Raw genomic sequence first — 27,997 nt, 5'->3', positions numbered from 1 at the left:
AGAGCGGAGCACCCAACCACTGTTAATGGCACTGTTAACAGCATGAGTAGTATTGCGCTGTTGTATTGAGTAGTATCGTTGTACTGCGTTGAGTAGTATTGTCATAGCTGCGTACGCGTTTTGAGCGGAATTTTTTTTTGGTTGCTGGTGGCTCTGCCTGCCACACATATATATATACATATACATAAAATGAACCTCAGCCAGCCAACAAGCCCGCGCATTTACATTAAATGCCAAACTTAATTAAATCAGAAGCAATTTTGTGCGGCAAACGTGTGCAGCTGCTAAGCATAACAATTTTTCCATAGACATTTGTGGTGCAATATAAAGTGGCAATTCTCTTCCTTAGTGGCAAGCTGGACGGCCCGCGGACCGCGGACATCGGACAACGACAACAGACAAAAAAGACTCACACTGACGCTCACACAGGCGCGCGCGCGCTCGCTCGCTCGCTCACTCGATAGCTAGCTCTCGCTCTCGCTCTCACTGTACATGTGTGTTTCTGTGTGTGTATGAGTGTGGCTATGTGTGTGTAAAAGCAAAACGAGTGCAATTGATTTTCGTATTTTACTCGCTACTCGGCATCACTATTTCGCACTCGCACTCGAACTTGTACTCGGTATCGGACTCTGACTCCGACTCGGACTCGGTCTCGGACTCGTTTTTGTTCTTGTTTGTTCATTTGCTCGCTCACTCGCTTCATGGCTTGCTGACCAATTCGGAACTCGCTCGCGAACTGTCACTCAAGTGGTTCGTGCGGTTCATAAACAAACTCAATTCTGAAAAACTCAAAACAAAAGGAGAAAAACAAGTGGAGGAAAAATAAAAAATCGCATAAACAAACCATAAAAAAGAAGATATCTGCAATTGAGCTAGGATGTCGGCAACCGGAGATGCTGGCGCCGGTGCCGCCAATGCCAGCAACAATGTGACCGTCGTCCAGGCGACAGTCAACGTCAGCGGCGACGGCAGCCCCACCAACAACAGCAACAACAACTCAAATGCCAACAACAGCAACTCGAACAACAATGGCTCAACAGCCGGCAGCTCGAAAGGCCAGCTGCCGCTCACGCCCCGCTTCACTGCCGAGGAGAAGGAGGTGCTGTACACGCTGTTCCACCTGCACGAGGAGGTGATCGACATCAAGCACAGGAAGAAGCAGCGCAACAAGTACTCCGTGCGCGAAACCTGGGACAAGATCGTGCGCGACTTCAACTCGCATCCCCACGTGAGCGCCATGCGCAACATCAAGCAGATTCAGAAGTTCTGGTTGAACTCACGGTAAGTGCAGCGCGACTCCAATTGATCTAAGTCTAATCTTTGGGATTCCCTTGCAGCCTGCGCAAACAGTATCCGTACAGGGACGGCAGCGGGTCCGGCGGCAGCTCGGGCATGGGCAAAGTGAGCGCCATCTCGGCCAACGCACAACAGCAACAGCAGCAGCAACAACAACAGCAGCAGCAACAACAGCAGCAGCAGCAGCATCACGACAACGTCAAGGTGGAGCCTGAATATCAGATTAGCCCGGACGCCTCTGAGCACAATCCGCAGGGCGACACCTTCGATGAGATCGAAATGGATGGCAACGACGTTAGCGAAATGGAGGACGATCCGCTCGAGGCACAGCAGCAGCAGCAGCAGCAGCAACAACAACAGCAACAACAGGCGGCGCAGGCCCAGGTGGAGCAGCAGCAATCGGCTGTCGCCGAAATGCAGAAGCTGCAGGTGAGCGCTGCAGTCGCTGCTGCAAATGCGAGCATGTTGAACACGCATCGCATCAACGTCGACTCCATAAGTGCCGAGAAGCTAACGCTGACCGATCTGCTGCACTTCAAGCCGGCGCGGCCCCGCGAAGAGATCATATTGCAGATCAAGCATCCCACCGATGCGACAGGTGAGTTGAGCTGGGTGCAATGGCAATGGCCACTCTTTGTATTTAACTCTCCTCGTCTCTCGCTCTCCCTTGATAGCCACGCAAATCCACACGATACCCACGCAGCCGCAGCAGCACACGATGGCCACCATCACAGCCGGCGGCTACAATCAGCAGATCATCAGCGAGATAAAGCCGCAGCAGATAACGCTCGCCCAGTACCAGGCGCAGCAGCAGCAGCAGGCGCACGCACAAGCCCAAGCCCAAGCACAGGCCCAGGCCCAGGCTCAGGCACAGGCCCAGGCCCAGGCGCAGGCCCAGCAACTGGCACAGCAGCAGCTGGCGGCGCAGCAGCAACAGTTGGCGGTGGCGGCGGCAGCGGCACACCATCAGCAGCAGCAGCAGCAGCAACAGCAGCAACAACAGCAGCAACAGCAACAACAACAGCAGCAGCAGCAGGTGGCCGCAGCAGCAGCTGCTGTTAAGATGCAGCTAGCCGGCGGCACGCCCACCTTCACATTCAGCGCTCTGCCCAACGTGACGGCGGCCACCTCGGTGCCGGTGCCGGTCCCAGTGCCGGTGTCGGCGGCTGCAGCATCCGTGGCAAACGTCAGCGCCAGCAACGTGGCAGCCGCGGCAGCAGTCACACAGCAGCAGCAACAGCCAGGCGACAGCTACGAGGAGCGCATCAATTACTTCAAAGTGAAGGAAGCAGAGCTGCGCTGCAAGGAGCAGCAGCTGGCCACCGAGGCGAAGAAGATCGAGGTGAACAAGGCGCAGGACGAGCTCAAGTACATGCGCGAGGTGCACCGCCTGCGCGTCGAGGAGCTCAAGATGAAGATACGCATACTGGAGAAGGAGGAGGAGCAGCTGCGCAAAAACAGCACCACATGAGATCTGGAGGACATTAGCGATGCAGAGCCAGAAGTCGAATTCGATGAGTCGCCGCAGCAGCAGCAGCAGCAACAGCAACAGCAACAACAACAGCAATACATGGAATTGGATATGCAATTGCTGCTGTAGACGGAAGGAAACAGCAGCCAGAATTATATATATATATATATATATATATATATATATATATAGTCTATAACTTTATCGATAGCTATTTTATTGCCCGTTTTCCTCAATTAACTTAAATTTTTTTTTATACGAAAAGAATTATTGTTCAATGGGTGGGCGGGACGGCGTGCTGTATTCGGCTGGCCGTATTTTACGATTAGCGATTAGCGATTACAGATTACCGATTACCGATTAACACTTAAAGCGATTGCCGTTTAATGTTAAGCGTTCAATTATTGATTGATCAATCGCCCTTAGACCTAAGACAAGTCTCAAATTGTAATTGTATCTCGCATGTGAAATACAGTGAAACAAGCATAAAACGTACCAAATCGTATGTAGAACTTACCAACTCTCATGTATTTGCGCTTCTTGTTGCGTGAGCCACCGCCGCCCGAGGACGACGACGAGGCCGAGGAGCCGGACGAGTAGCCACCGTTAACCAGATCGTGGGCCGATCGCATGGGCACCTCGCCCAGAGGCTGATAGTCATCGCCGCTGATCTGCATCGGGTTCACACGCAATATGTTGGCCTCGCTCGTCTGCAAGTGGAGTGGAGGGAAAGCGAAGGGATCGGCTTAATTTGTAGACTATCAAATGTATGTACATATGTGTACATATATATTTTTATACCCTGAACCCATTTTCAATGGGAAATCAGGGTATAATGGTTTTGTTGAAATGTATGTAACAGGCAGAAGGAGGCGTGGCAGACCCCACAAAGTATATATATTCTTGATCAGGGCGACGAGCTGAGTTGATTTGGCCCTGTCCGTCTGTCTGTCCGTCTGTCCGTCTGTCCGTCTGTCCGTCCGTCCGTCTGTCCGTCTGTCCGTCTGTCCGTATGTATGAACGCGTCGATTTCAGAAGATATAAGAGCTAGAGACTTCAAATTTTTTTTCAAATGTCCGTAATTACAGCGCGCATATCAAGTTTATCATTAAAAATCGATAACTCAACCCGATCTTTTTTTATCGATAAAAAACCTTATCGAAACCCAGTTATAAAATTATATCTTCTACACCTTTATTGCTAGAGTCTCCAAATTTTTAATGTATGCTTATATGCAATTTATACAATTTCGGTTTTTGTTAAAATTTACCCCCACCTCTAAATTCACCCCCTCACCCTCACTTTTGTAAAAAGCGTATTTCAAATACTAGAGACTTGTGCTTTGACAATTACATGTATATTCATGTTATAATCATAATCTGAAAGTTTCATGAAGATCGTACGTCCATAAAAAAGTTATTAAACAATTAAGTTCTCATAGTAAGCGCAGACTGCAGCCCATGCGTGTTTATGCGTGGGTGCTTGTGTGTGTATGTGTTTGTGTATGTGTGTGTGTATGTGTGTGTGTATGTGTGTCTGTATGCGTGTGTGTGTATGTGTGCCTGTGTGTGCGTTTGTGTGTGTATGTATGTGTGAGTGTATGTGTGTCGCAGTTCGCAGTTCGCAGTTCGTGTCGTGTTTCTTATGTAAGCTGAAAGACGCGAAAAATTATTGAAATATCTATTGCTCCAAGGGTTCAGGGGATCTCGTAGTCGAGCAGTCTCGACTAGAGCTTTTTTACTTGTTGTACTTCTGCTTATTAGCAGTCTATCCCTGTCTGTTATATATAGATTATATATGTATACATATATGTCTGTTTTGGAATGTGACATTTTAAATTTGTGATGGAACTTTTAATGTTCACTCATATTATATGCTATATACCCTGTATCCATCATCCAATGGGCAGCGTCTAGCTCATATGATTATTACTAGTCTGTCTATGCCTGTTATATACACTTCGCGTCATCAGGTTAGCGCCCCCCCTTACACTCATTTTCTTTTACGTTTTTCTCTTTGCCTATTGCACGCAACTTCTTGGTTTTTTTTTTTATTTCATTATCATCATATGAGATGTCTCTCATACAAAAAAAAAAGCGCGAGTGAAAACCCGTTATGTTTTATTTTCTATTCTTTTCTATTTTCGCAAAAAATGTGTGCACTTATTTTGCGTCATCAGATTAGCGCCCCCAAATGCAATTGTAATTATCTTGCTTATTTTGGCAATTACACTCACCAAATTTTTTGTGAAGCTCAAAGCATTCAATATATTTATAGTATGGGTAAAGAAACAGTTTTATCTTTGGTTGAAAATCAAAGATTTAGGCATACTTTGAATCTAGACTATGCAACCATAAAATTGCTGAAAAAAACCGGAAAAAACAGAAAACTAAGTGGCAATTTTCTTACAAATAGGGAAAACTATGGAAAAAACTATATAAGCGGCAATAATCAAGCGATTTCAGAAGGAAATAGAAGAGCATTAGTTCGGGAAGCTTCGAATTCCCATGAATCGACCACCAAGATTAGGGATAAAATCGGTGTTAAGACGAGCTTATCAACGGTCCAAAGAGCAATTAAGAAAGTTAATTACTTAAAGAAACAGAATGTAAAAAAAAAGACACCAGTCAATATGCTGAGAAAAGAAATACGCATTAATTTTGGCCGGGCGAACATGACGTGGTCTATCCAATGGCAGCATGTTGGCTTTTCTGATGAGAAAAATTGAATTTGGAAGGAACTGATGGCTAAATTTATTATATCCATGACCTACGCATAGAAGAACATAATTTGGAACGGTTTCCAAGCCGTTGCGGCGGGGGGGTGGTGTGGCATTGATGTAGGGTGCAATATCTTATTACAGCGCTTGTAGGCTTCAATTTTTGACATCGCGCATGAACGCATAGGACTATAACACCGTGTTTAAAACTGCTGTTCCGCATTTCTATAACCTGTCTGAAAACCGGCATTAGATTTCCCAGCATGATAATGCTCCAAATCCAAATCCAAATCCCTAAAGTCCTGGATTCAGGGCCATAAAATTGATCTCATGGAGTGGCCACCATACTCACTCGACCTTAATATCATTGGAAACGTCTGGGGATGGTTGGTCAGGAAGTATATGAGTTCGGAAAGCATTATAGTGCAAAGACAGAGTTAATCGAAGGTACTGAACACGCTTGGCCAACCATATCCTTGAATAATATTGAACAACTTTATAATTCCACTCCTAATCGAATTTTTGAAGTAATTTCAAACAAAAAACGGCACCACGCACTACTAATATTACTTAAAAATAATAATAGCTTAAAATACGGTGTTATTTTAGGTCATTAACTTAAATAAATTGAATTTAGCGCAGGGGGCGCTAATCTGATGACCAAATTTTTGTTACATGTTTTTTGTACATTTTGCAAAAAAAATTATTTAAAAATAATCCTTATTGTTACAGTAGCCATTCTTTTTGTATTTTAAAGATAAATAAATGGAGTATAATGTAAAAAAATTTCAAAGATGGAGCTCTGATAGTTTAGATTTTATTTAGCTTTGAAGTTGAGTGTAAAGGGGGGCGCTAACCTGATGACGCGCAGTGTATGAGCTCTCTAGCCCAAGTTTCAATCATCGATATCTCACGTTATTTATTAATTATATGTTATATTTTTGCTTATTAAATGTACCCAATGTCAACATTATCGATAAATATCGTTATAGCTTATAGACTATTAGGTCCTATAGACATCTAATTCGGTGTTGGGACTTTTGTTGTGTGGAAAGATCTGTAGAATATTTCATATATCACTTTGGACATTTTGGTCTTAACAGTATATTCTATAATATCTGTCTATCTGATGATGATTGGGTATTCGAATGCTAGAAGAGCTACATATAATTTGTATTCAATCATATAATTTCCCTCTTTTGTATAGATTCCAAGAGAAAGGTCTATTTGATATATCCAGATGTTTTGCTGAGAATGAGCAATTTATATAACTGATATCCAAAGTGGAGCGTTATGTTCCTCCCATAGTATTTATGACATCGATAAAAATCGATTTCTATATGTGACAGTAAAAATATTAGATTTTGGTATGAAGATTCTACTTTCATTTATATCGAATATTTTACTATCAATTGGATTGCTTTCACGAAATATCGTATATAAAGGTATATAAAGGTATATTATATAGGTATATTATAAAGGTATATTATATATATTAAAGGTATATTAGATAGGTATCGGGAGATGTCCCATATCCATATCAGTTTGTATTATCTTGGTCGACTTACCTCGCCTAGCTGATTGCGTGCAAAGCACTGGACGACGCCGGCATGGCGCTTCTGGACATGGTGGATGAGCAGGCGTCCGTGCTCGATGAGGGTTTCGTTGTCGTTGCTGGCATCCTCGCCGTTGATCAGCCAATAGATGTCCGGCTCGGGATGTCCGGTGGCCGCGCACTCGAGCGCCAGGGAATCGCCCTCATTGGTCAGAGTCGGATCGGGGCCGCGCAGGATGCGCGGTCGCTCGAGCACGCTGAGCTTGATCATGTGCACGAGCACGGGCGCAATGCCGTTGTCCAGGCGACACACATAGGAGCCCTGATCCTCGGGCCGGATGTCCGTGATCTGCAGTCCGTAGGCCAGCACACGACTCCGGTTGTGGTAGATATTGGGCACATTCGGACTGCTCCAGACGGCGCCGGGCCGAGGCGATCCGACTCCAGGGCATTCCAGGACAACCGTTTCGCCGGGCCGAGCGGCCACCTGCGTGGCCGGCTGCTGGAGCAGGAAGTACGGCGGAGTGCGATCCGTATAGTCGACGCGCAAGTCGATCACCTGCGGCAGCCGCAGCTCCACGCCGGTGATGGCATTCGTCGCCGCGCAGGTGTAGTTGCCCGCATCCTTGGCACTGACCGAGTTGAGGACCAGCGCGCCGGCGGCGCCTGGCAGCAGCTCCGTCTGCGGCAGCTTCTCGCCGTTCCGGTAGAAGCTCCAAATGGCCGGCGGACTGGAGCTGACCGAGCCGCAGCGCAGCAGCACACAGTTCTTGGGCGCCACGCTCCAGCGCACCGCATGCCGGCCCACGCTCGGGTTGTCGATGGAGATGGAGACGAGCGTGAGGCGGGCGGGCGTCGAGGCGATGGCACCGGGCCCATACCAGGCGACGCACTGGTAGTCGCCCAGCGTCTGGGCGTTCACATAGATGCGCAGCTTCCAGGTGCGCTCCTCGTTGCTGCTGGTCACGTTGTAGCCGGCAGCCGGTCGCAGGTAGCGGTACGGCTCGCTGCTGCTCGGCCGGAAGCGCCACTCCAAGCGATCCGGCTGCAGGTTCAGCTCACACTCAAACACCACCTCGTCCCCCTTGGGCGCGATCGCCGACTCGGGCGCCCGTTCGATGTAGACGCCGAGCATGTTGCTCGAGTTGCTGTCGCTGTTGCTGTTGCTGTTGCTGCAGCTACAACTGGCTATGAGGTAGCTGAGCACCGCCAGCAGCCGCGGCACAGAGGTGATCCGTCGACACATCTCTGCTCCACAAGGAGAGAGAGAGAGGAAGGGAGGGTGGGTGAAAGGGAGAGATTGGAAGAATCTGAAAGAAATAAGAGTTGATTTAGTACAATTGCATATACATATACATATATAAATATAGATACAGATATACATATGTATATATGGAAGATTATACATATATCAAGATTGGCGGCAACTGCCTGCACGATAATCGCTGAAAGTTCAAAATTAATGGGATATAGCAAGAATCAATATTTGTTGACGCTGGCCACGCCCCAGTGGAGCAGCATATAGCTTGGTCATCCAAACTGCGATAAATATGCTCTACTCTGATATTATATACAATATAATATTATAATAAATATTGATTGATAGATGGATAATCTATATACAAGGGGTCAGTTCTATAGCGAAGTAATATATACCTATATTTGAGGTATCTATAGGATTACATATCCATTAAATCATATTATCTGAATACTTCTAAAATAACTCGTTAGACTAGAACTACAGCAGTATGCGGTTATAACGACGCCTCAAAGGACCGTCGTCATACCCGGAAGACGCTATAACTGTATAAGTTTGCACATATAAGGACGCTATAAGGGGAGACGTTATAGTCGGACTCTACTGTATTATATAGTATATGTATACCTATACACTTGTATTCTAAATATACAGATACTACGGACAGTGCTGACAAAGCCAATATACTCCTCTCACTACTTTGTGAGCGAGTATAAAAACGCCATACATACATATACGTAAGATTATCCGTGTTTTCTTGTAGTTTAATTTATAGAGATGACCAATTTTGTGATTTATTACCCGGCTCTGTGTGGCCTACAAATTATATGTATATTGGATCAGAAACCAGGTTTTTACAGAATACTAATGGTATTTGGTTGGTAGATGGAAGAATTAGTAATATTTGTCTATTGTCGATAGAAAGCATGAATAGCATCTATATAGAACTATATTTAACGTAATTGTTTGTGTCTATGGTCTGAAATTAAATTTTGTATACTTAAGTAGAAACACAGGAAATTACATGAAACATTTTCAAGAATTACTCATGAAGCAAACTTAGCTTGACTCCCAGAAGAGTCTAAATACTAATTCAGCTTAACTCTCTAAAAGGTTTCTCAACAATTTTCAATAGAATTGAGACTAGTGTTTAGACTAAATTAGAGTGGGGCATTGAAAAGCCGTAAGTCTTACTCAAACTATTCCCCTATGTTATGATCAATGAAATGCTAAGAATATTAAAGCAATTTTCTTTTTATGAAAATATTATTTTATAATATATCATATGTTATAATATAGATATGTATGGAATATTTATTGAATATTTATTGCGATATTATAAATATTATAAATATTATATTATTTATTTGTATACTAATATATATTATAAAATTTAAGATATCGCGAATATTCGCAAAATTTACTTATGTAAAATATATTTAAAATATTTTTGAAAGTTTCTCCCGCAGAAATCCTTTTAGAAACTTCCCTAATTGAGCTACCAAAAACAGCACAGAAATTATGGATATTTTTTGTTGTTTTTTTTTTTCGTTTGGCTGTGCAGGCAAAAGTAGGCGTTAAATTGTGTGAGGAATGTGGAGATGTCTTGAACGCAACTGTACCAGCAGTGAAGGAGCTGCGAGGCAGTGACAGTGACAGTGGGGCAGTGGCAAGGGGCACGGGGCAAGCGGCAGGGACTGAGATTGCTGTCCTGCGGTAAGCGAATGGGGCGTGACAACGGAAGCACAGTCGCTCGCAATATGCCATTTAAACTGGAGCCGAGGCCAGACGGTTGCCTGGTTGCCTGGCTGCCTGGCTGGCCGCATGTTGCATGCAGCATGTGGCCAGTCCTTGTGGCATCAGGGCATCAGCTTCTTAATGGCGTGTCATTATTATGAGCAGGCTGCAGGTGCTGTGCGGCTGTTGTTGTTGTTGTTGCTGCTGCTGCTGCTGGTGCTGTTGCTGTTGCTCTGGCTGTGCTGCGGCTGTGGCAAGTGGCCTGCGGAACGGGTTCGTGCAGCATTTGCCCTGCGACAGTTTGCGCCTCTCGATTCGAAAAACTAAGTAAAAAGAAGAAGCAAAAAGCAACAGGCAAAAACAAAACAAAAATGCTACACAAAAGCGCGCGCGGAATTCCAAGAAAACGGCCGCCCGGTCTGCCCAGTTCCTCACCTGTCCCGCCCCCGTCACTGCCCGCCACTCTCCCTGCTCCCCCCTATCACTCTCTCTCTCTCTCTCTCTCTCTCGCAGTCTGTTTGACGCACATAAATCGCTCTGCGGCTCCCATTTGAAAGTCATTATGGGGCAGGCAGGCTGGCCAGGCCGAGCCAGGCGCGTGCAGCTGCCACAGCCAAGGCAGCGCTGCCCGCTGCCCGCTGCCAGCTGCGACGGCGACTGCGCTGCCAACCACTTGTTAGCGCAAGGAGCTGGCCCCAAACCGGACTGCCTACACGGACGGGCGCCCAGCCCAGGTGGAGCTGGCTCGATCCTCGCGAACGCTGATTTAAAACCATCTGACAACAAAAGTAAAGCGCGAAATTGACGCAGCTTATGCTCTGGCTGCCTCAGCTGCCTCTGCCGCCCCTGCTGCCAGCTCCGTCTGCTCTGTCTCCTCGGCTGCTTCTTCTTCTTCTTGCAGCTTGTTGCGTGTGTTGAAAATTAATGCGCATTCCAAGCAACAACAGCAACGACTAGTCAAAGCCAGAGCAAGAACTGAGGAAATGAATGGCGCGTCGCAAGAATGTTGCACACACACACACACACACACACGCATACACTTATGAGATAGAGGGGGAACAGTGCCTGCAGCTACTAGCTCCAAATAGCAATCAAAATAAATGCTGAAAGCTGTAAAAGACTACAAAAATATACACAGAATAGTTCAAATGGCCTACGTTTAATTCGGCAACATGTTGCTGCAACATGTGTCTAAGGGAATATGAATAATGAACATAAAAAGGAATTTGAATACTATTATGAATATGAATATAATTACGAATATGTATACGAAATTCGATACAAACATGAATATGAGATTATGAATATGAACATGAATATGAATATGAATATGAATATGAATATGAATATGAATATGAATATGAATATGAATATAGAATATGAATATGAATATGAATATGAATATGAATATGAATATGAATATGAATAAATATGAATATGAATATGAATATGAATATGAATATGAATATTGAATATGAATATGAATATGAATATGAATATGAATATGAATATGAATATGAATATGAATATGAATATGAATATAAATATGAATATGAATATGAATATGAATATGAATATGAATATGAATATAGAATATGAATATGATAATGATAATGAAGATGAATACGCATATGAATATGACATACAAATATGGCTACGAAAAGTATTACAAATATGAATCTGAGTATGAATAAGAATAAGAATATGAATATGAATATGAATATGAATATGAATATGAATATGAATATGAATATGAATAGAATATGAATGAATATGAATATGAATATGAATATGAATATGAATATGAATATGAATATGAATATGAATATGAATATGAATATGAATATGAATATGAATATGAATATGAATATAAATATGAATATGAATATAAATATGAATATGAATACGAATATGAGTGTGAATATTCATATGATTATAAATGTGAATATAAAAATGAATATGAATATGAATATGAATATGATAATGAATATAAAGACAAATATGTACGCATATGAATATGGCATACGAATGTGGATATGAAAATTATTACAAATATGAATATGAATATGAATATGAATATGAATATGAACATAAATATGAGTATGAATGTGAGTATGAATATGAGCATGAGCATGAATGAGTATTAATATGAATATAAATATTAATTTAAATAAAAAAATTGATCATTAGTGTGAATGGTGCTATGAACCTAATTATAAATAAGAGCGTAAAATTTCACAAAAATATGAATATGATTGTGAATAAGCTGTGAATAAGAATATAAATATGACAAAGAGAGTCACTTTTGGAATAAATATTAGTGTAGGTGAAATATGAATTTGAATGCTATCATAAATATTTGAATATGAATAAAAATACTATTATGAATATAGATCTGAATATATACATAAATGAATTTGGGTAGAAATACGAATTTAATTGAAAATACGAATTTCAAAATGATTTCAGGTTAGAGCATGAACAAACTACGCCTTCGCCCATGAATGTGAATGTATTAATAATACTTCGGTATGAATATGAATAAAATATTCTTGAAATTGAAACTTCAAAATGAATGGGTATATCCATGTGAATTCATATTCCTATACATATGCATGCATGTTCATATATATTTGAATATTTTTGACATTCTATTCAATCTGGCTCTTCTTCTTCAATCTGGCTTATTGAATAAACATGAAATGGCTTTGGCTCTGGCTCTGGCTCACTAATCAATCGAATAATCTAGCAATCAAACGGCCATAAAGCCGAACACGTTTACAGTGGTTGCCAAAGCGTTATCAACATGTTGCTGGCGCTTATGTATGTTGCCAATGCACAATTAGTTGATATGATTGCTGCTGTTGTTGTTGTTGTTGTTGCATGCTAATTCGATTAGTCACACCTCGAAAAGGCCTCATAAAAATAGAAAAACAAAACAAAACAACAAAATTCAAACTAGAACAATAAGAAAACTTAGGACAAGTGTTGTCGTTGTTGTTGTTGTTGCTGTTGTTGCATGTTAAAATAGAGAGAAGACATTCGAGCTAGACAATAACAGTTATTAATCAAATGAAATGCCAAATTAAATAGCATAAATTAACTGTTCAAATACACATGTTCACTAACAACAACAACAACAACAACAACCAACAACAACAACCAGCAAAAACAACTTTGGTGAATGGCAAACGTTGTCCGCGGCTTCTTCAAATGTTTGCGCTTGTCCAGAAATTAGCATAAAACTGTTAGAAATTAGTAAAGTAGGCGCAGAGCCACACTGCAACTGGCCATGCCGTCATGCGGCGGGGGTGGGAGGCGTGGCTGGGGCGGTAGGCAAGTGTATAAGTCAGTTGCATGGGCAATGAGAGGGGAGGAAGTCAGCGTGAAGTTAAGAGCAAGTTGAGTGAACAGCAGAGCTACAGAAGCTCAGCAGAGTTAGAAACTGCATGCATATGCCGACTATAAGATACCCTGTAAATGAAATTACATGCATAATCATATTGATATTTACAGTAATATTTGATTCTATAATTTTAGCTTTGTTGCAATTTTTGTTGTTATATTCCCTTTAGTCTTATTTTCTACAGGGTATACACTAGTCGCGCACTTGGCTGTGACTCGCGTTGAGCGCGCATTTCAAAGCGAGGCGTTAAACAGAGACAACAACAACAACAGTTAGTTAAATGTTGTCCGTTGTTGCTGCTGTTGTTGCTGTTGTTGTTGTTGTTGCCGGCTGGCCATTAAGTCGCGGCAGCAGCAGTTAACAGCTTGTAAAACACTAACACCTGCTACAAGCTGTTGCCTGTTTGTTACACAAAGTTCAATAAAACCTGAGAGCAACAACTATTGCCATGGCTATGGCAGAAAAAGAACAGCAACAGCAACAACAACAACAGCAAAAGGAGCAATAGAAAAATCACGAATCGAACAGCAACAACAACAGCGAGATAAGAACACAGAGATGAAGCCTATACAAACAAAGCTAAAACAAAAACAAACACAAAGCGAAAAAACAACAACAACAACAAACACACACACACACACATACAGCTATGGCAAAAAAATAAATAAAGCAACAACAACAAATTCTTGTGGAATGAAACCGGTTCGGTTTTTTGGCCGAGCAGCTGGAAGCTGGAACATGGAAGCTGGAAGACAAAGCTCAGGCCAAAGAAGACCGGAACCAGGCAAAGGCAATATCTGGCAAAGGCAGGGGCGCAGCGCGGGCAGCAGCTGGCCCAAAGCGGAGCAGAAACAGAGCAAGAAACGAGTCGAGTAGCGCCAGTCGCGCGCATGTAAACGAGTTGCAAATCTGCATTCCAGGCAACAGGCGACAGGCAACAGGATTTGCGGCATGTGGCAGCCTACATAGTGTGGGCACAGCACAGCAGCAGCAGCGTCTGCCGTCTAATTTGAGCGCCCCACCTGTTGAATGCCGCAGCAGCACTCGAATCGAAGCCAATCCACTAACCGAACCCGAACCCGAACACGAAACACCGCCCCGACCCACCGCCCTGCCACCCGCCAACCACCAACCGCCACCCGCCTACCGCCTCCTGCCAGCCACTCCTGCTGCGTGCGTGGTCAGCACGCAGCAATTGTTTGTTGCGGCGCTTTTATTTAGTTCTTTTCTTTCTTTTTTTTTTTTTTTGGGCGCGCCACAGCGCAGGCGTGGGCGCCACAAATTGTGGCAGGCTTCATGTTTATTATTCAATTGCGAATTTACCTGATTTCAGCTTGGCTTTGCTCTCTGCTCTGTTCTCTGTGCTTTGCGTTTGCCTTTTGATTTGCGGCCCGTTGTCCGCCACGAAAGTTCGCTCAGTGGACGATTTGCTGTCTCTTTCGCACAGTTCAGCGCTCGCCTGCTCGCACCTGCTAAGAGCGCATCTTTGGCTGCAATGGAAGTAATAGGAAAAAATCAAATCTAGATATCTACATAGAGCAGACGCACATGTGTGTGTGTGTGTATGCGTGTGTGTGCGTGTAGCTGACAGTGTTGTCACCTTGCATCATTTTTGAAAAACAACTAGTTGACACTTGAAATGTGTTTCAAAATAATTGAGGCCTAAAGTGCCACAAAGAAAATGAAGAAATGGAATGAAATGTAACTCGGCGACAGGCCAAGGAAACAAGTGAGAAGGCCCAGAAATAGAATAAGAAAAGCAAAGCAGAAGTTGGAAGGAAGAAAGAGAAAGAGAGAAATATGTACAGAGAAAGAAAGCAATTGATAGAGAGAGACAGACAGAGACAGTTAGAGAGAGACAGACAAAAACAAAGAGAAAAAGAGAGAGACAGAAGGAGAGAGAGAGAGAGAAGCAATGACAGATAGGCTGACAGACGATTAATGATAAATAAGGGATAAAAGATAGAGGTAGCTAAGTAGAGAGAAAGGAAAACTAATGACAGAATGATATACAATATATATATATATATATATATATATATATATATATATATATATATATATATATATATATATATATATATATATATATATATATATATATATATATATATATATATATATATATAGAGAAAGAAACAATGATAATGACAATGACCGTTAGAGAGATCTGACTGATCGAGAAAATGGGAATGAAATAGAAAGAATATATTGATATATGTGGGGCAATAGTGAGCAAGTGGAGGAATAGAGAGAGAAAGAGAGAGATAAATAGAGAGACACAAAGAGACAAGATAGAAAGAAAGGCAGTCTCTCTCTCTCTGAGAGCGAGAGAGAAGAAGGAGAGAGAGAAAGGGAGGCAGAGAGAGGTTAAGACAGAGAGAAGGAGAGAGAGAGAGTAATGAGATCTAGGCACGCAGTTGAACCATCTCAACTACGAGGGTGGTCTCACAAAATATCGTGCAAACTATTTCAGATAATAAATACAGTCTCATATGAATATATGTATATAGTATATGCATATATATAAATAAGCTATATTCTTTTCGCCATGTAATGACAAACTACAAAAAGCGAAAGAGGTGAGAAAAAAAGAGCAGTGGTCAGAACATTAGGGTCATTCAGTGTGAATAGCTCAAAATTAATTGGTGAAAATAAGCTAGTCTAGTTGACCAAATTTGTAAACTACTTAATGAGTGAATAATTGAATTGAACTTAATTTAAGGCAAGCTAAATAAGATTTCATATGATTTATTAACCATTTTTTAGAATTCATTTAAAATAAAATTTTCAAAAATAGAAAATCAAACAAGTTAATAATGAAAAAATACTAAAACAAACATATAAAATACAAATAAAAAATGGTAATAAAATGTTATTTACTTATTTTCGCATCAATCGAAATACTACAAATAAGAGCGTAAAGCCCACGAAAATCCCCCAAATATTTATGCCGCATAAATCAGAGGTGGAAAAATGCGCTTGAGCGCGCTGAGTGCCCCTAATGTGTGTGGATCTATGCTGAAGTCCCTTTTAGTGTTAGCTTGTCCATTTAAAAAGACATTAAATTGTGAACACGACTCGAGCTAACATTGCAGCACAGCCACGCCTCCCCCTCCCCCTCCCCAGCCCTGGTGCCACCCACCTGCGCCCCTCCACAGTGGAAACATGTCATAAATAACTCGAAATCATTTCGGGTTGACGGACGCAAAAGAAAAATGTGCCAAAAAATCCATAAATAATAATGAGCAGCGAAAGTGCGTGTGACACAGAAGGAGAGAGAAAGAGAGAGAGAGAGTGAGAGAAAGATGATGTTAAGTCTCTCCTTCCGCCTCTCTCTCATTGTGCATTAAAATTTGCTTTTAATTAATTTATGCTTTGTGATCTACCGCTTGCCACACCTCCCGCTTCTTCCATCAGCACCACACCCCCTCCCCCTGCCGCCCGCCCGTCGCTGACCCCACCGTCCTCATTTCTGTCTACGCAGCCTCTGCAGTTGTTGGTCCATAATTTTCAAAAATATTTTGAAATGTCGCCAAGTCGAACAGCGCGTGAAAAAAATACAACAAAATGTAAAAAAAAACAACATTTTTTGGGAAATAAAAAACAACAACATTTGTTGTACAAACTGCAACAACAACAATAAAAATGAAAATAAAATACAAGAGAAACGACGCGACATCTATGTGTGTGTGTGCGTGTGCGAGTCTGTTTTTTTTTTTTCATTTTTCATAAATATTTTACAATTCTCAACAATACCACAGAAATGCGCTGTGAAAAAGTGAGGTTAGGCGAATCGGTTCGGCTTTTGCGCAAACCGGTTCGAAATTTGCACTCAACATGTTGAGGAACCGACATATTTCGTTCCGGTTCGCGGTTTGCAGCGAATTGGCTTGGCAACATATTGATGTTGCTAAGCCAAATAATACTTGCTGCAAAGTGAACCGGTTCAAGAGCGGAACAAAAATTCATATATTCTTTTAACTTTGACTATAAAAGGCATTCTAACCAAATGTTGCAACATTGCGCTAATTGTTGCCAAACCAAATGCTGCCAACTGCTGCTGTTGCCTGACATGTTGCTGACCAAATATGCTGATGACGATGACGATGATGATGACGATGACTCATTCCAGTCGCGACACGTTTTTGGTTCACTCGCTGTGCCATTTATTGGAAATAGCTGCATTAACAACAACAACAACAACAACAGTAGCAGCATATATGATACGCGCAGCTTTTGTTGTATTTGTTGCCGTTGTGTGGGGGCGTGTGAAGCATGCGAGGCGTTTGCTGCCGTTGCTGCTGTCACTTTGTAGCTGCTGCGGCGGCTGTTGTTGCTGCTGCTGCCATTTGCCTTTGTCATAATTAATGTGCATCTCATGCAATTTGCTGCTGCAGCTCGCTTTGCTGCCAGCTGTTATTATTAGCAACAGCAACAACAACAGCAACGTTGCCCTGCGGCTTGAACATTTGAGCTAATTTGTTTCTGCTGCTGCTGCTGCTGCTCGCATTCCACGGGTGAAAGCACCAGGTTCCAGCCCCATTCCATTCACATCCATGACATTCACATGGACACGCGCCCCGTTGGCAGTTACAGCTGGTTCTCTAGCAACATGCAAAAAATAAAATAACTACATATCGACAACAACAACAACAACAACAACAACAGCGACAAGCGCTCGCAGCATGCTCCAAAATTTATGCGTTGCTGTTTGAGCTGCAGTCACCACTTTGTGCTTTTTTTATTTTTTTTGTTTTTTTGCTTCGCATAAGGTGAGCTCGCCTGCCGCCACTTCCAGTTTCCAGAGTGAGGCTCGTTTTATTTTCGCTCTCACTCTCTTGCTCGCTCTCTCCTGTGCGCGTGCTCTCACTGTCTTCGCTGCATTCTTTTCGTTTATGCCGTTGCGTTTTTGTCCATTTTTGGTGTTCAGCCTGCGCGCGCGCGCTCTCTTGCTCTCTTCGCCTCTTCTGCTTCTTGTGCTGCGCCATCGGTTTATTTGCATGGCTCCTTATGCATTTTTCAAATGCTTCACTTTTGGTGAGCCGCTCTCGTTAAGTGCTGCCGGCAGCGGCGCGGGCAGCGCAACTGTAAGCCCACCATGTTTAGTGATTGCTATCGTTGACATTGTTGTTGCTGTTGCCGTTGCTGTTGCTTGCCTTTTCATTGCAATTTATTTGATTTTCATTGCATTAAATTTCTGTTGTCTCTCGTTATATGTGTTGCCGTCTTTTGTTTTTGGATTGTGCGCGCCTTTGTTTTTGGTGCGTCGCCATCTTTGATTTCGATCTTGGAATTTCAATTTGCATTCATTTTCTGGTTGTTATTATTGTTGTTGTTGTCGTTGTTGTTGCTACGCTTTGTGTGTGCGCGCGCGCTGTCTCACTGTCTATTCTTTCGCTGCTCTCTCCCTCTCCATCTGTCCCGCTCGCACCTAACGAGCTTTTTTTGGAGCAATTCATCATAAAAAGCATTCATCAGCCCCGCAACACCCTGCAGCTGCGTTCATTAAGATCTTTTTTTGTGGCTATTTCCGTTGCTTTCCAATTTAGATTTGGTTTTTTTCTTGGTTTCTTTAAGGGGCGGGCGGTGTTTGTGTCACCTTTACCTGCCTCAGCTGCCCTAGCGCCCGCTGGCGCTCGTTTCATGCCGGCAAACAGTTGCAAACGGCTCATGTGGGCGCCCTAATGGGCCACCTAATGAGCGGTAATCTGCCCCTGCCTCTGTCGCTGGCTCCTCTGCTGCTCTCTCTCTCTCTTTTTCTCGCTCGGGCTCTGCCCACGCTGGACAGTCGGCAAATTGTGCAAATTAATTTGAAATTCATCAACAAATTCATTTGGCAGCCAAACAGGAAATGCAACACACACACTCTCTTACTCTCTTTCTCGCTCTCTCTTGCAATGCCTATCTGTTTCTCCTTTCCGCCCCCTTTCCGTGCTCGCTGGCGGTGTCTCACCTGACGCCCCTGCCTCTACCTTTGCTTCGGCTTCATGTGGGCCAAACATATAAAAATAAAAAGGCAATAGCAACAGCAGAAGCAGCAGCAGCAATTGCCGCACACCTTGGCTGCTACTGCTACTTGCGCCACGCCTACCGCCTCCACACGCACTCTGCTCTCTCTCTCTCTCCCTCACTCTGGTCTGGCTGTCACCTCATATGCCTCATGCATATGCCTCATGCCACCGCTGTTAGTTTTCATATTTTTGTTGCTGCCAGTTGGCAAACGGCCATCAGACGCCGCCAACAACAACAACAACAACAACAACAACAACGAGATGATGCCACCGGGTGGCATCGAATTGGCCCACATTCAGGTATATATATATATTCATATGCATACCCTAGTCTCAGTCAAGAGATATGATAGATATCCGATAAGACCGAACTGACAAGAAGAGACACTCCAAGCATACTAAAGCTTAATTAATATACTAATCAAATAACGATTGTATTTACAGTGATTATTATATCTTATAGTACACATGTTCTATAACATACGCAAAATACCAATACCTATACCCATAATGTATATAGTTACTATTATTCCACATTAGTGCATTTATACTATAGTTCACCTATCTCAAAGTCTGTATATTAAATTGCTTGATTAGTTTATATATTAGATAAGCCATAGTGACTCAAGATGTACATATATAGAAAACCATGTCTATAAGGACAGATGCTGCTCTATCTAATTACTGACAGTTTATTTATATGAATAGATTCTTCTTGATCTATATATCTATATCTAATCATTTTTATTTGTATAACATCTGTCATCTTTATCTATATATCTACAACTATCTTTATCTTTATAACATATAAAGCTATATATGCATAGATGCTGCTTTTTCACATTTCTGAGCATCATCAATTTCATTCATATACCTAGATCATCATCTCTGATCTAATCTTTAATAAGCTTCTACCTGCAATGCCAGTCTTTAGATGATGCTGCATTATCTTATCTTATCTGTGCAAAGTACTATCTGTCAATATTTTGTTTGTATTTGTATTTATTTATTATTTTGTATTTGATTTATGAAGAGATATTTTCATATCTTTGCTGAATATCTGCATATGAAACTGTTATATATGACATATTATATGTACATATATGAATGAGTCTGATCGTTCTATGGTCTTCAAGCTGAAAGTCGGCTAAATAGGTGAAGACAACTCGAGGGCAGTTCTTAAATATTTTTTGTTGTTTTTAATGATATTTCATTTGTAAATTTAATTTGGCGAAGGTTTGCAAAGGGTTGCCTAAGGTGTTTAATTTCTCTTCTTACTCAGCTTTCGCTCTTCTTCTTTTGGCCTCACAGGGTTGCTAAATTTGCGTCAGAGTGTTTATACCCTGAACCCATTGAAAATGGGAAATCAGGGTATAATGGTTTTGTTAAAAGTATGTAACAGGCAGAAGGAGGCGTGGCAGACCCCACAAAGTATATATATTCTTGATCAGGGCGACGAGCTGAGTTGATTTGGCCCTGTCCGTCTGTCTGTCCGTCCGTCCGTCCGTCCGTCCGTCCGTCCGTCCGTCCGTCCGTCCGTCCGTCCGTCCGTCCGTATGTATGAACGCGTCGATTTCAGAAGATATAACAGCTAGAGACTTCAAATTTTTTTTAAAATGTCCGTAATTACAGCGCGCATATCAAGTTTATCATTAAAAATCGATAACTCATCCCGATCTTTTTTTATCGATAAAAAACCTTATCGAAAACCGGTTATAAAATTATATCTTCTACACCTTTATTGCTAGAGTCTCCAAATTTTTAATATATGCTTATATGCAATTTATCCAATTTCGGTTTTTGTTAAAATTAACCCCCCACCCTTAAATTCACCCCCTCACCCACACTTTTGTAAAAAGCGTATTTCAAATACTAGAGACTTGGGCTTTGGAATATACACACATATTCACCATATGATTACGCTCTAAAAGTTTCATTAAGATCGTATGTCTACAAAAGAAATTATTTAACAAATAAATTCTCATAATATTGACCACACTGCAGCGCAGCCCAAGCGCAGTCGCTGCTTACTGCGCAGTTAGCAGAGCGCAGGCTTATGCGTGCGTGTGGATGCATGTGTATGTATGTGTGCATAAAAGAAGTGCAGAATGATTAGAATATCAGCTTGGAGGGTTCAGGGTATCTCCTAGTCGAGCAGTCTCGACTGGAGCTTTCTTACTTGTTTTTATTTAATTTTTTTTTTTTTTTTCATATTTTGTATTTTAGTTATCGTCATTTCGCTTCTTTTTTTTCTGTAATTCAAAACGCGAGCTAAGTTCTTCGGTTACCTGCGGGCAACAACAACAACAACAACAATAAGAAGAAGAAGAAGACGAGCGACTGGCCCATTGTCAATTTGTTGTTGTTGTTGTTTGTTTGTTTGTTTGTTGGCTTTCCTGCTGGCTGCGTTTAATATGTTCATTAATTTTAATTATGCATAAATAGCCCAGAGACTCGACCACAGCCGACTGCCCAATACTCGTTCACCGAAGGCAAATGGCTATAAGAACTTAATGACTTGATTGATTATTATACTCATGCACGAAGCCGAAAGAGTAACCACATAGTTGCTGTTGACGTCCTCTATCGATTTGCATAGATATAATAAATGTGTGGGGGCGTGGCTAATCGGCCAATGGATCTGGATCTGAGCTTGGGCTGTGAATGAGTGCTCTGCAGTCAGTAATGCCCAACTGCAACTTGTTATACACACTATCTTCCGACACATGTATATGAATTGTGTTTAGCCAAGTCTCTAGTTGAAGCCAATATACTCGTGACACTCTCTGAGCGGGCAGCGCAAGCAGCAAACCACAGTAAAAAAGTCAAACCTAAACAAGATATTAAACAAAAGCTGAGAAGCAAGCGCGAGCAACAAATACACTGCCACAAAAAAGCATAATACTCATAAAATATACATATGTAAGTATGTGCATAGATATGTATGCACATATGTATCTGCATGTATGTGTGTGTATATTGTATACATTTTCTTAAATACATGTTTTTTATCATTTTTATTATGTGATAATAAGTAGTAAAGTTGGCTTAGCTCATTTTCGTTCTGTGTATCTGAAATTTAACAACTTAATAATAATAAAATAGTAAATAAAGCTCAATTTCAGCGTTGCCTATTCGACAATATGCAAAAATAGCAAAAAGTGATATCCGAATTTGATAGATTTAATAGTCAATCTTTCGGTCTCTCTCCCACCTTCTCTAGCTCGCTCTCTATCTCTCTTTATTCACATTTATCACATGTTCCATAATGCATGACAAACTCATGGGATGCGCTCGCTGGGAGTTCGTTTGCGAGTAGCCTGAAATTTTCACGGAAAACTTGATACTACGGTCTAAGGCTCTGGCTACCCCTTTTCTCGGTCCCCCCTCCCTCTTCACTCACTCCTCCGCATGACTCTTTGAAGCGTGCTTTCCATGGGCCAAGGGGCTGGCGGTTGTTGGTTTGCTTTGCTCTGACCGATTTCGTTGAATTCAGTTTTTTTCTGTTTTTTTTTTTTCTTGGCCTCACAGACTGCCAAAACGTGCCCCGATATCGGCTTACAATTTCATTAACCGAATGTGTGTGTGGGTGTGCGAGTGTGAGTGTGTGGGTAGCTCTGTGTGTGCCTGCATATAAATGCAAGCTGTTAGACTGACGGCACGCCGAAGCTCAAATGCTCTTGTGGATATGAAACTTAATAGACCGGAATACTGGAACTATAGATAAAGTCTACTAGATTCAGCATAATAAGCTGGAGGCATGGGACAATTCTTAGTATTCGCAATGTGTATAGACTTATATGTAAATATATATGATATACATATATATGTATCTATTAGATGAAAAGAAAAATCATACATTTATTCTTGGACTTGGAGGATTTTTTATGTACAAAGTATGATAGTATGATGTATGATATAGTAGTAATTAAATATAGACGGACAGACAGCCGAATAGATATATATACATTTATACGTCTTCTATTCATGTTACATATTGCATACCATAGTCAAAATACCCGCTGCATGTCTGCATTTGCATGCACTTGTAAAAACTGTAAACCAAGAAGCAAAAGCCAAGACAGAAGCTAAAAAAAAACACCGCTTTTTTTGCTGTTGCCAATCTGGTCAGCGCGTAAATTTTTAAAGCGAGAGCCAGAACGAGAGGAAGCATTGAGGCGAAGAGCAAAAACTGAAACTGGCGTCTGGCCAAATATAAACAAAACGTGATATAAAAATCACAAAAAAAAACTCAAATTAATTATATAATTAAGCACGCGTCGTTGTGCGCCGAATGTCGGTTGTTGTTGTTGTTGGCGTTGTTGCCATTGTTGTTCTTGCTGTTGTCACAGGCTAATAATCATAAACAATTACACGCAACAATGTCTGCATTAACGCCAACAAGAACAACAAAAACAGCAACTAGATGAACCGTTGCAGCAATTAAGAGGCCAAGCATCATTTTGATTGGCCGCAACAGCTGAAAAGCGGAGAGCGAAGACTGAAGAGCAAGAGAGCGTCTGAGTGGCTTTGTTCATTCGAAGAGAGCAAGTAAAGTGAAGATTGGAGAGCTCTTAGCTTAAGCACAAGTGATTCCTTTGAAATCAGCTATGTGTGTGTGTGTGTGTGTGTGTGTGTGTGTGTGTGTGTGTGTGTGTGTTGGAAGGAGTGTGAGCCGAAGCAAGAGTGAGAAGGAGAGCAGACGGGAATCGGCAGTCGGCAGTCGGCAGTCGGCAGTCGGCAATCACATAATTTATTTGCATTTGCGCGTAATGTGAACCAAAATGAAGATTTCCCGTTTCCATTACGTCTCTCTCCCTCTCGCACTGTTTGCTTGCGCTCGCAATTCCCATGAAAAATGCAATTGATGCCGCACCACAGGCACGTAGTGGGCGCAATGGGGCGTGGCAGGCAGCAAGCGAATGCAAATGCAGAAATAAAATGTTGGTAATAGGAAACGACAGTAAAACGGGATCAAGCTGCGGCCTGGAATTTTCGTATCGACTTCAAAACGAGAACGACTTCATATGCGACTCCAATAAGAAGTCAATTGGAAAAATGCGGCATTTTGGTCTGTTAACGGTTATTGGTCTGGTTAAAGCAAGTTTCGCATTTCGGTTAGTAAAAATTATGTTGCTAAAGATCATATAACTGTATATTATATTATATATGCTTTATATATGCAAGGATTTTATTAAGGATCTTGTAATTTTACACTTAGGTCCCTCTATAGCACACATAGATCGAATTGGCTTTTATCCATAATATTAATAGAAATTTAGAGTTTACTCGTTTGATGGAAACTAAAATATGGATACTTTAAATATGAGAATTACGACTATTTTTCTATTTTGCTCACATAATCTCCGAACTAATCAACTAGAGCAAGTAGCTCACTTTTATGTCTAAAAGTCTCTCATTACTTTACTCATATTCATTCGATAATTGATTACAGATGCTTACCCCTTTCTCTCTCTCCCCCCTTTCTATCACTCGCAAAAAAAAAAAAAAACAAAAGAAACGATGTAAATCGTATTCCATTTGAATGCGAATCACTTGTCATTCACCTACCCAGCTTTCGCATGATTCGAGCTGAAGATCAGTGGAAACCAGATTTGATGATCTCATATTAAGCAGACATTTAACATTGTCCATAATTAGGCCTGGAGCTGGAAGGGCCACGCCCTTCGGGGCTGTTACATGAGCTTTCAGCTTTTGCCCAGATTGTCCGATTGGTCGATGGTTCTTAGACAATGTCTATTTCTATTTCCTTTTATTCTTCTTCTAAATAGTGAGTTTTGCTTTTTAATGATCTCTAAAGTTGTTTTTGTGCTTTGAATTTAGTTTTTAATTTGAAGTTTTTTATTTATTTTTTGTCGGTTTTTGATTTGTTATCGGAAAAATGTTGAAAAACGACTTCGTCATTTTCAATCGTAGCCAGCTTTGCTGCCCAGCTCTCCCCAAGCCCCAAAGCCCCAGACCCCATGCCCCACGCCCTCAGTAACATCTTTTGTATTTTTTATATTTGTCTCGTGGTTTTTATTGTCGCGCGGCTGCTCTTTCAATTTTATTAGATCATATTATCTATTTTGGTACGACAAATTTGTAATTTAGATCGGACGACGACGCCGGCACTTAACCAACCAGTCAGGTAAGGGGGAGGGGTGCGCCACGGGTAGGGGCGAACAGACGAGTGAGGTGGCCCAGAGACGGGGAACAACTGACTTTGTATCAATTGGGAGGCGAAGGGGTCTAACCGTTATGGGCTTTTAATTAATTGGCATTCGGTTATTTAATTGAAGCAGCCGAAAGCAAACAACATTCGACAGGGCAGCTCGCTGAGCTAGCGATGCGTTAAGAGCACCCCCCCCCCCCCTCCTCATCCCATCTATTCTATAAGCGCCCTCTCCTTCCCGTCCACCTCCCTAGAACCGATCGAGCATGCTGCTCCACATTTCGCAGAAGACCAATTGAGTTGAATGCCTGTTACTCTGCTGCAAAAGGTATTACGAGTCAGTTCAAAGATCTATGACAAGGAAACACCTTCTTCAATCCAAGCAACTCTTGTGATTTCCTATGTAATGATCACATCAATCATGCCATTAATCAATCAAACTAGGCTCTTATCTATATAGTATGCATATTTATATAGTATCTTAGTTAAGTCTCATTAGATATGATCAGCTCATATCTATATTGTATGTATAAGTTTATATAGTGAGAATATCTTAGTAAAGTCTCATTATATATCATATATATCATCAGTCAATCAATCAATCCGATTGTCTATACAAACAGTTAAATTTCACTTCATATTATCTTTTCTCTATAAGAGAAATATAATCATAATTTATCCCTTCAAGCTACTATAGATCTGCAGATCTATCTTTCATCAATCAGTCAGTCAGTCAGTCAATCAGGCAAACCTCTTCGATTTCGACAGCTGCCTCTGTTAGTGTATTGCCAACTTCTGCTATGCAATAATCTTTTGGCTTGAGAACTTTTGTTGTTCGCTCTGATGGACTGATTGAAAGAGTTGAATCGATGGATCCCATATGGCAGCTCTTTAGTTCTTTGGATCTTAATCGATTGCTTCGATTACAACAATTTTGTGTCGCTGCTGTTATTGTTATTGTTGTTGTTGTTGTTGTTGTTATTGTTATTGTTGGTCGCGTTCTCGTTCGGCTTTCACATGAAATGCAATAAACCCAATTTAATTCTTATTTTTATTTGTTTCATTTATTTACTCGCCCGGACGTGAGACCCGTCTGCATGTGTGTGTGTGTGTCTGTGTGTTTGCTTGAGCCCCAAATTTAGAGTAGGCGTGGCAGCAGTGCAGGGGGATACGAGAGAGGGCGCTCGCCTTATCAGCGATTTGAATCAGCGTTCAACAAGGTTTTTATCACGTCGCGTAAACCAAACTTTAGACTTGAAAAACTGTACGAGAATTGAAAGTCAGTGCGGAAAGGCATTAAAGGAGGTGGAGGGCTGTACATATCTGTGTGTGTGTGTGTTTGTGTAGTATTTAGACTTATCTATGGGTTCGCTGCCCCCGCCCCAAGCTAAATACCAACGTTTCGCTCTAATGGTTCACGCAGACGCATGGGAATTCAGTTCTACGACAACAGAGAGAGATAGCGAATAGGACTGAGAGTGAGAGAGAGAGAGAGAGAGAGCGATTGATTATTGGGCTATAGAAATTGACTGGACAAATGGCAAGTCTTTGCTCGAACTTACAAGCTCTCCAACGTCTCGAACCTAACCAAACAGTTTGTATAACACAGATCGATCATCTGTTTTATAGCAGTTCAGATCAGATTAGTTGAAAGACTTCATATGTATTATCAATTGAAACTCTAAATCTCTCACTGATACTAATACCGTAAACCTTTTTAGGCACTGAAGTTGAATAAACTAAGCTGGGTATTGATAGCAATAATAATAATAGATTAATTAAAGATTTCCGTTCTTTTTCAGAGTTTATTTCCAGGTTAGATAGTGTCTCAGTAAGCATTCCACTTTTGCCTATGCGCACTTCAATCTCATAGATTACCCTCAAGAATTTGGAGAGATTCATTGAAAAACGATCTCTTCCTTAATTTGTAGGACTTTTTCAGCTTTTGTCTCATCATACATCAAGATTGTATAACGATTTTCTTGCAAGGACTGAAAGAATTTCATATTTATTAAAGATGTAAAGCGAACATCTTTTAAATTTAATGATCTGTAAAGGTTACCCTGGATTCTCTTCAATCCAGTCGATCTGCCTCCATCTCTATTTAAGCAAAAAGTTGAGCTGGAAGGAACTGAAGCGCTTCTATCGTTCCACATTTAGCGGACTAGATGAGATCTTCGAGCTTAAATGACAGCTCAGCGGAGCATTGAAGACTGTCCTTGGCTAAGAGTTATGAGTGGAGCGAGGTAAAGCCAAAGTCGGAAACAATTAGCGGAGTCGCTGCTGGGGACTCGAGCAAAGCAGAAGTAGGGTCCAATAGCAACACCAATACCAATACAATGCTAAAGCCGCAGTCGATGCTCAAT

The 27,997-nt window shown here is 41.7% G+C and overlaps 2 protein-coding genes across 4 annotated transcripts in view; one reads left to right on the top strand and one right to left on the bottom strand.

The window, feature by feature from the left end:
• Nucleotides 1-27,997, bottom strand: part of boi (brother of ihog) — a 46,307-nt gene that overhangs the window by 6,618 nt on the left and 11,692 nt on the right. For 2 of the 3 annotated variants that reach the window (XM_089473583.1, XM_089473585.1), the window contains exons 3-5: nt 14,766-14,932; nt 7,055-8,351; nt 3,285-3,477 (exon numbers count right to left, since the gene is read on the bottom strand). In XM_089473583.1, the coding sequence (XP_089329709.1) occupies nt 3,285-3,477; nt 7,055-8,287 (1,426 nt within the window). In that variant the 5' untranslated portion in view covers nt 8,288-8,351; nt 14,766-14,932. The remainder of the gene's footprint in view (nt 1-3,284; nt 3,478-7,054; nt 8,352-14,765; nt 14,933-27,997) is intronic. The other variant, XM_089473584.1, reaches the window with a different exon arrangement.
• z (zeste) lies at nt 62-3,267 on the top strand. Its single transcript, XM_089473595.1, has 3 exons — nt 62-1,281; nt 1,338-1,894; nt 1,971-3,267. Exons 1-3 carry the CDS (start codon nt 878-880, stop codon nt 2,765-2,767), a joined length of 1,758 nt encoding a protein of 585 aa, XP_089329721.1. The 5' UTR covers nt 62-877; the 3' UTR covers nt 2,768-3,267.

Source organism: Drosophila arizonae, chromosome X (assembly GCF_054131065.1).
Source record: "Drosophila arizonae isolate 15081-1271.41 chromosome X, UAZ_ARI_1.0, whole genome shotgun sequence".
Classification (NCBI taxonomy): Eukaryota; Metazoa; Arthropoda; class Insecta; order Diptera; family Drosophilidae; genus Drosophila; species Drosophila arizonae.
The sequence above is the reverse complement of the archived record's forward strand: the minus strand, read 5'-3'. Positions and strand labels throughout refer to the sequence as shown.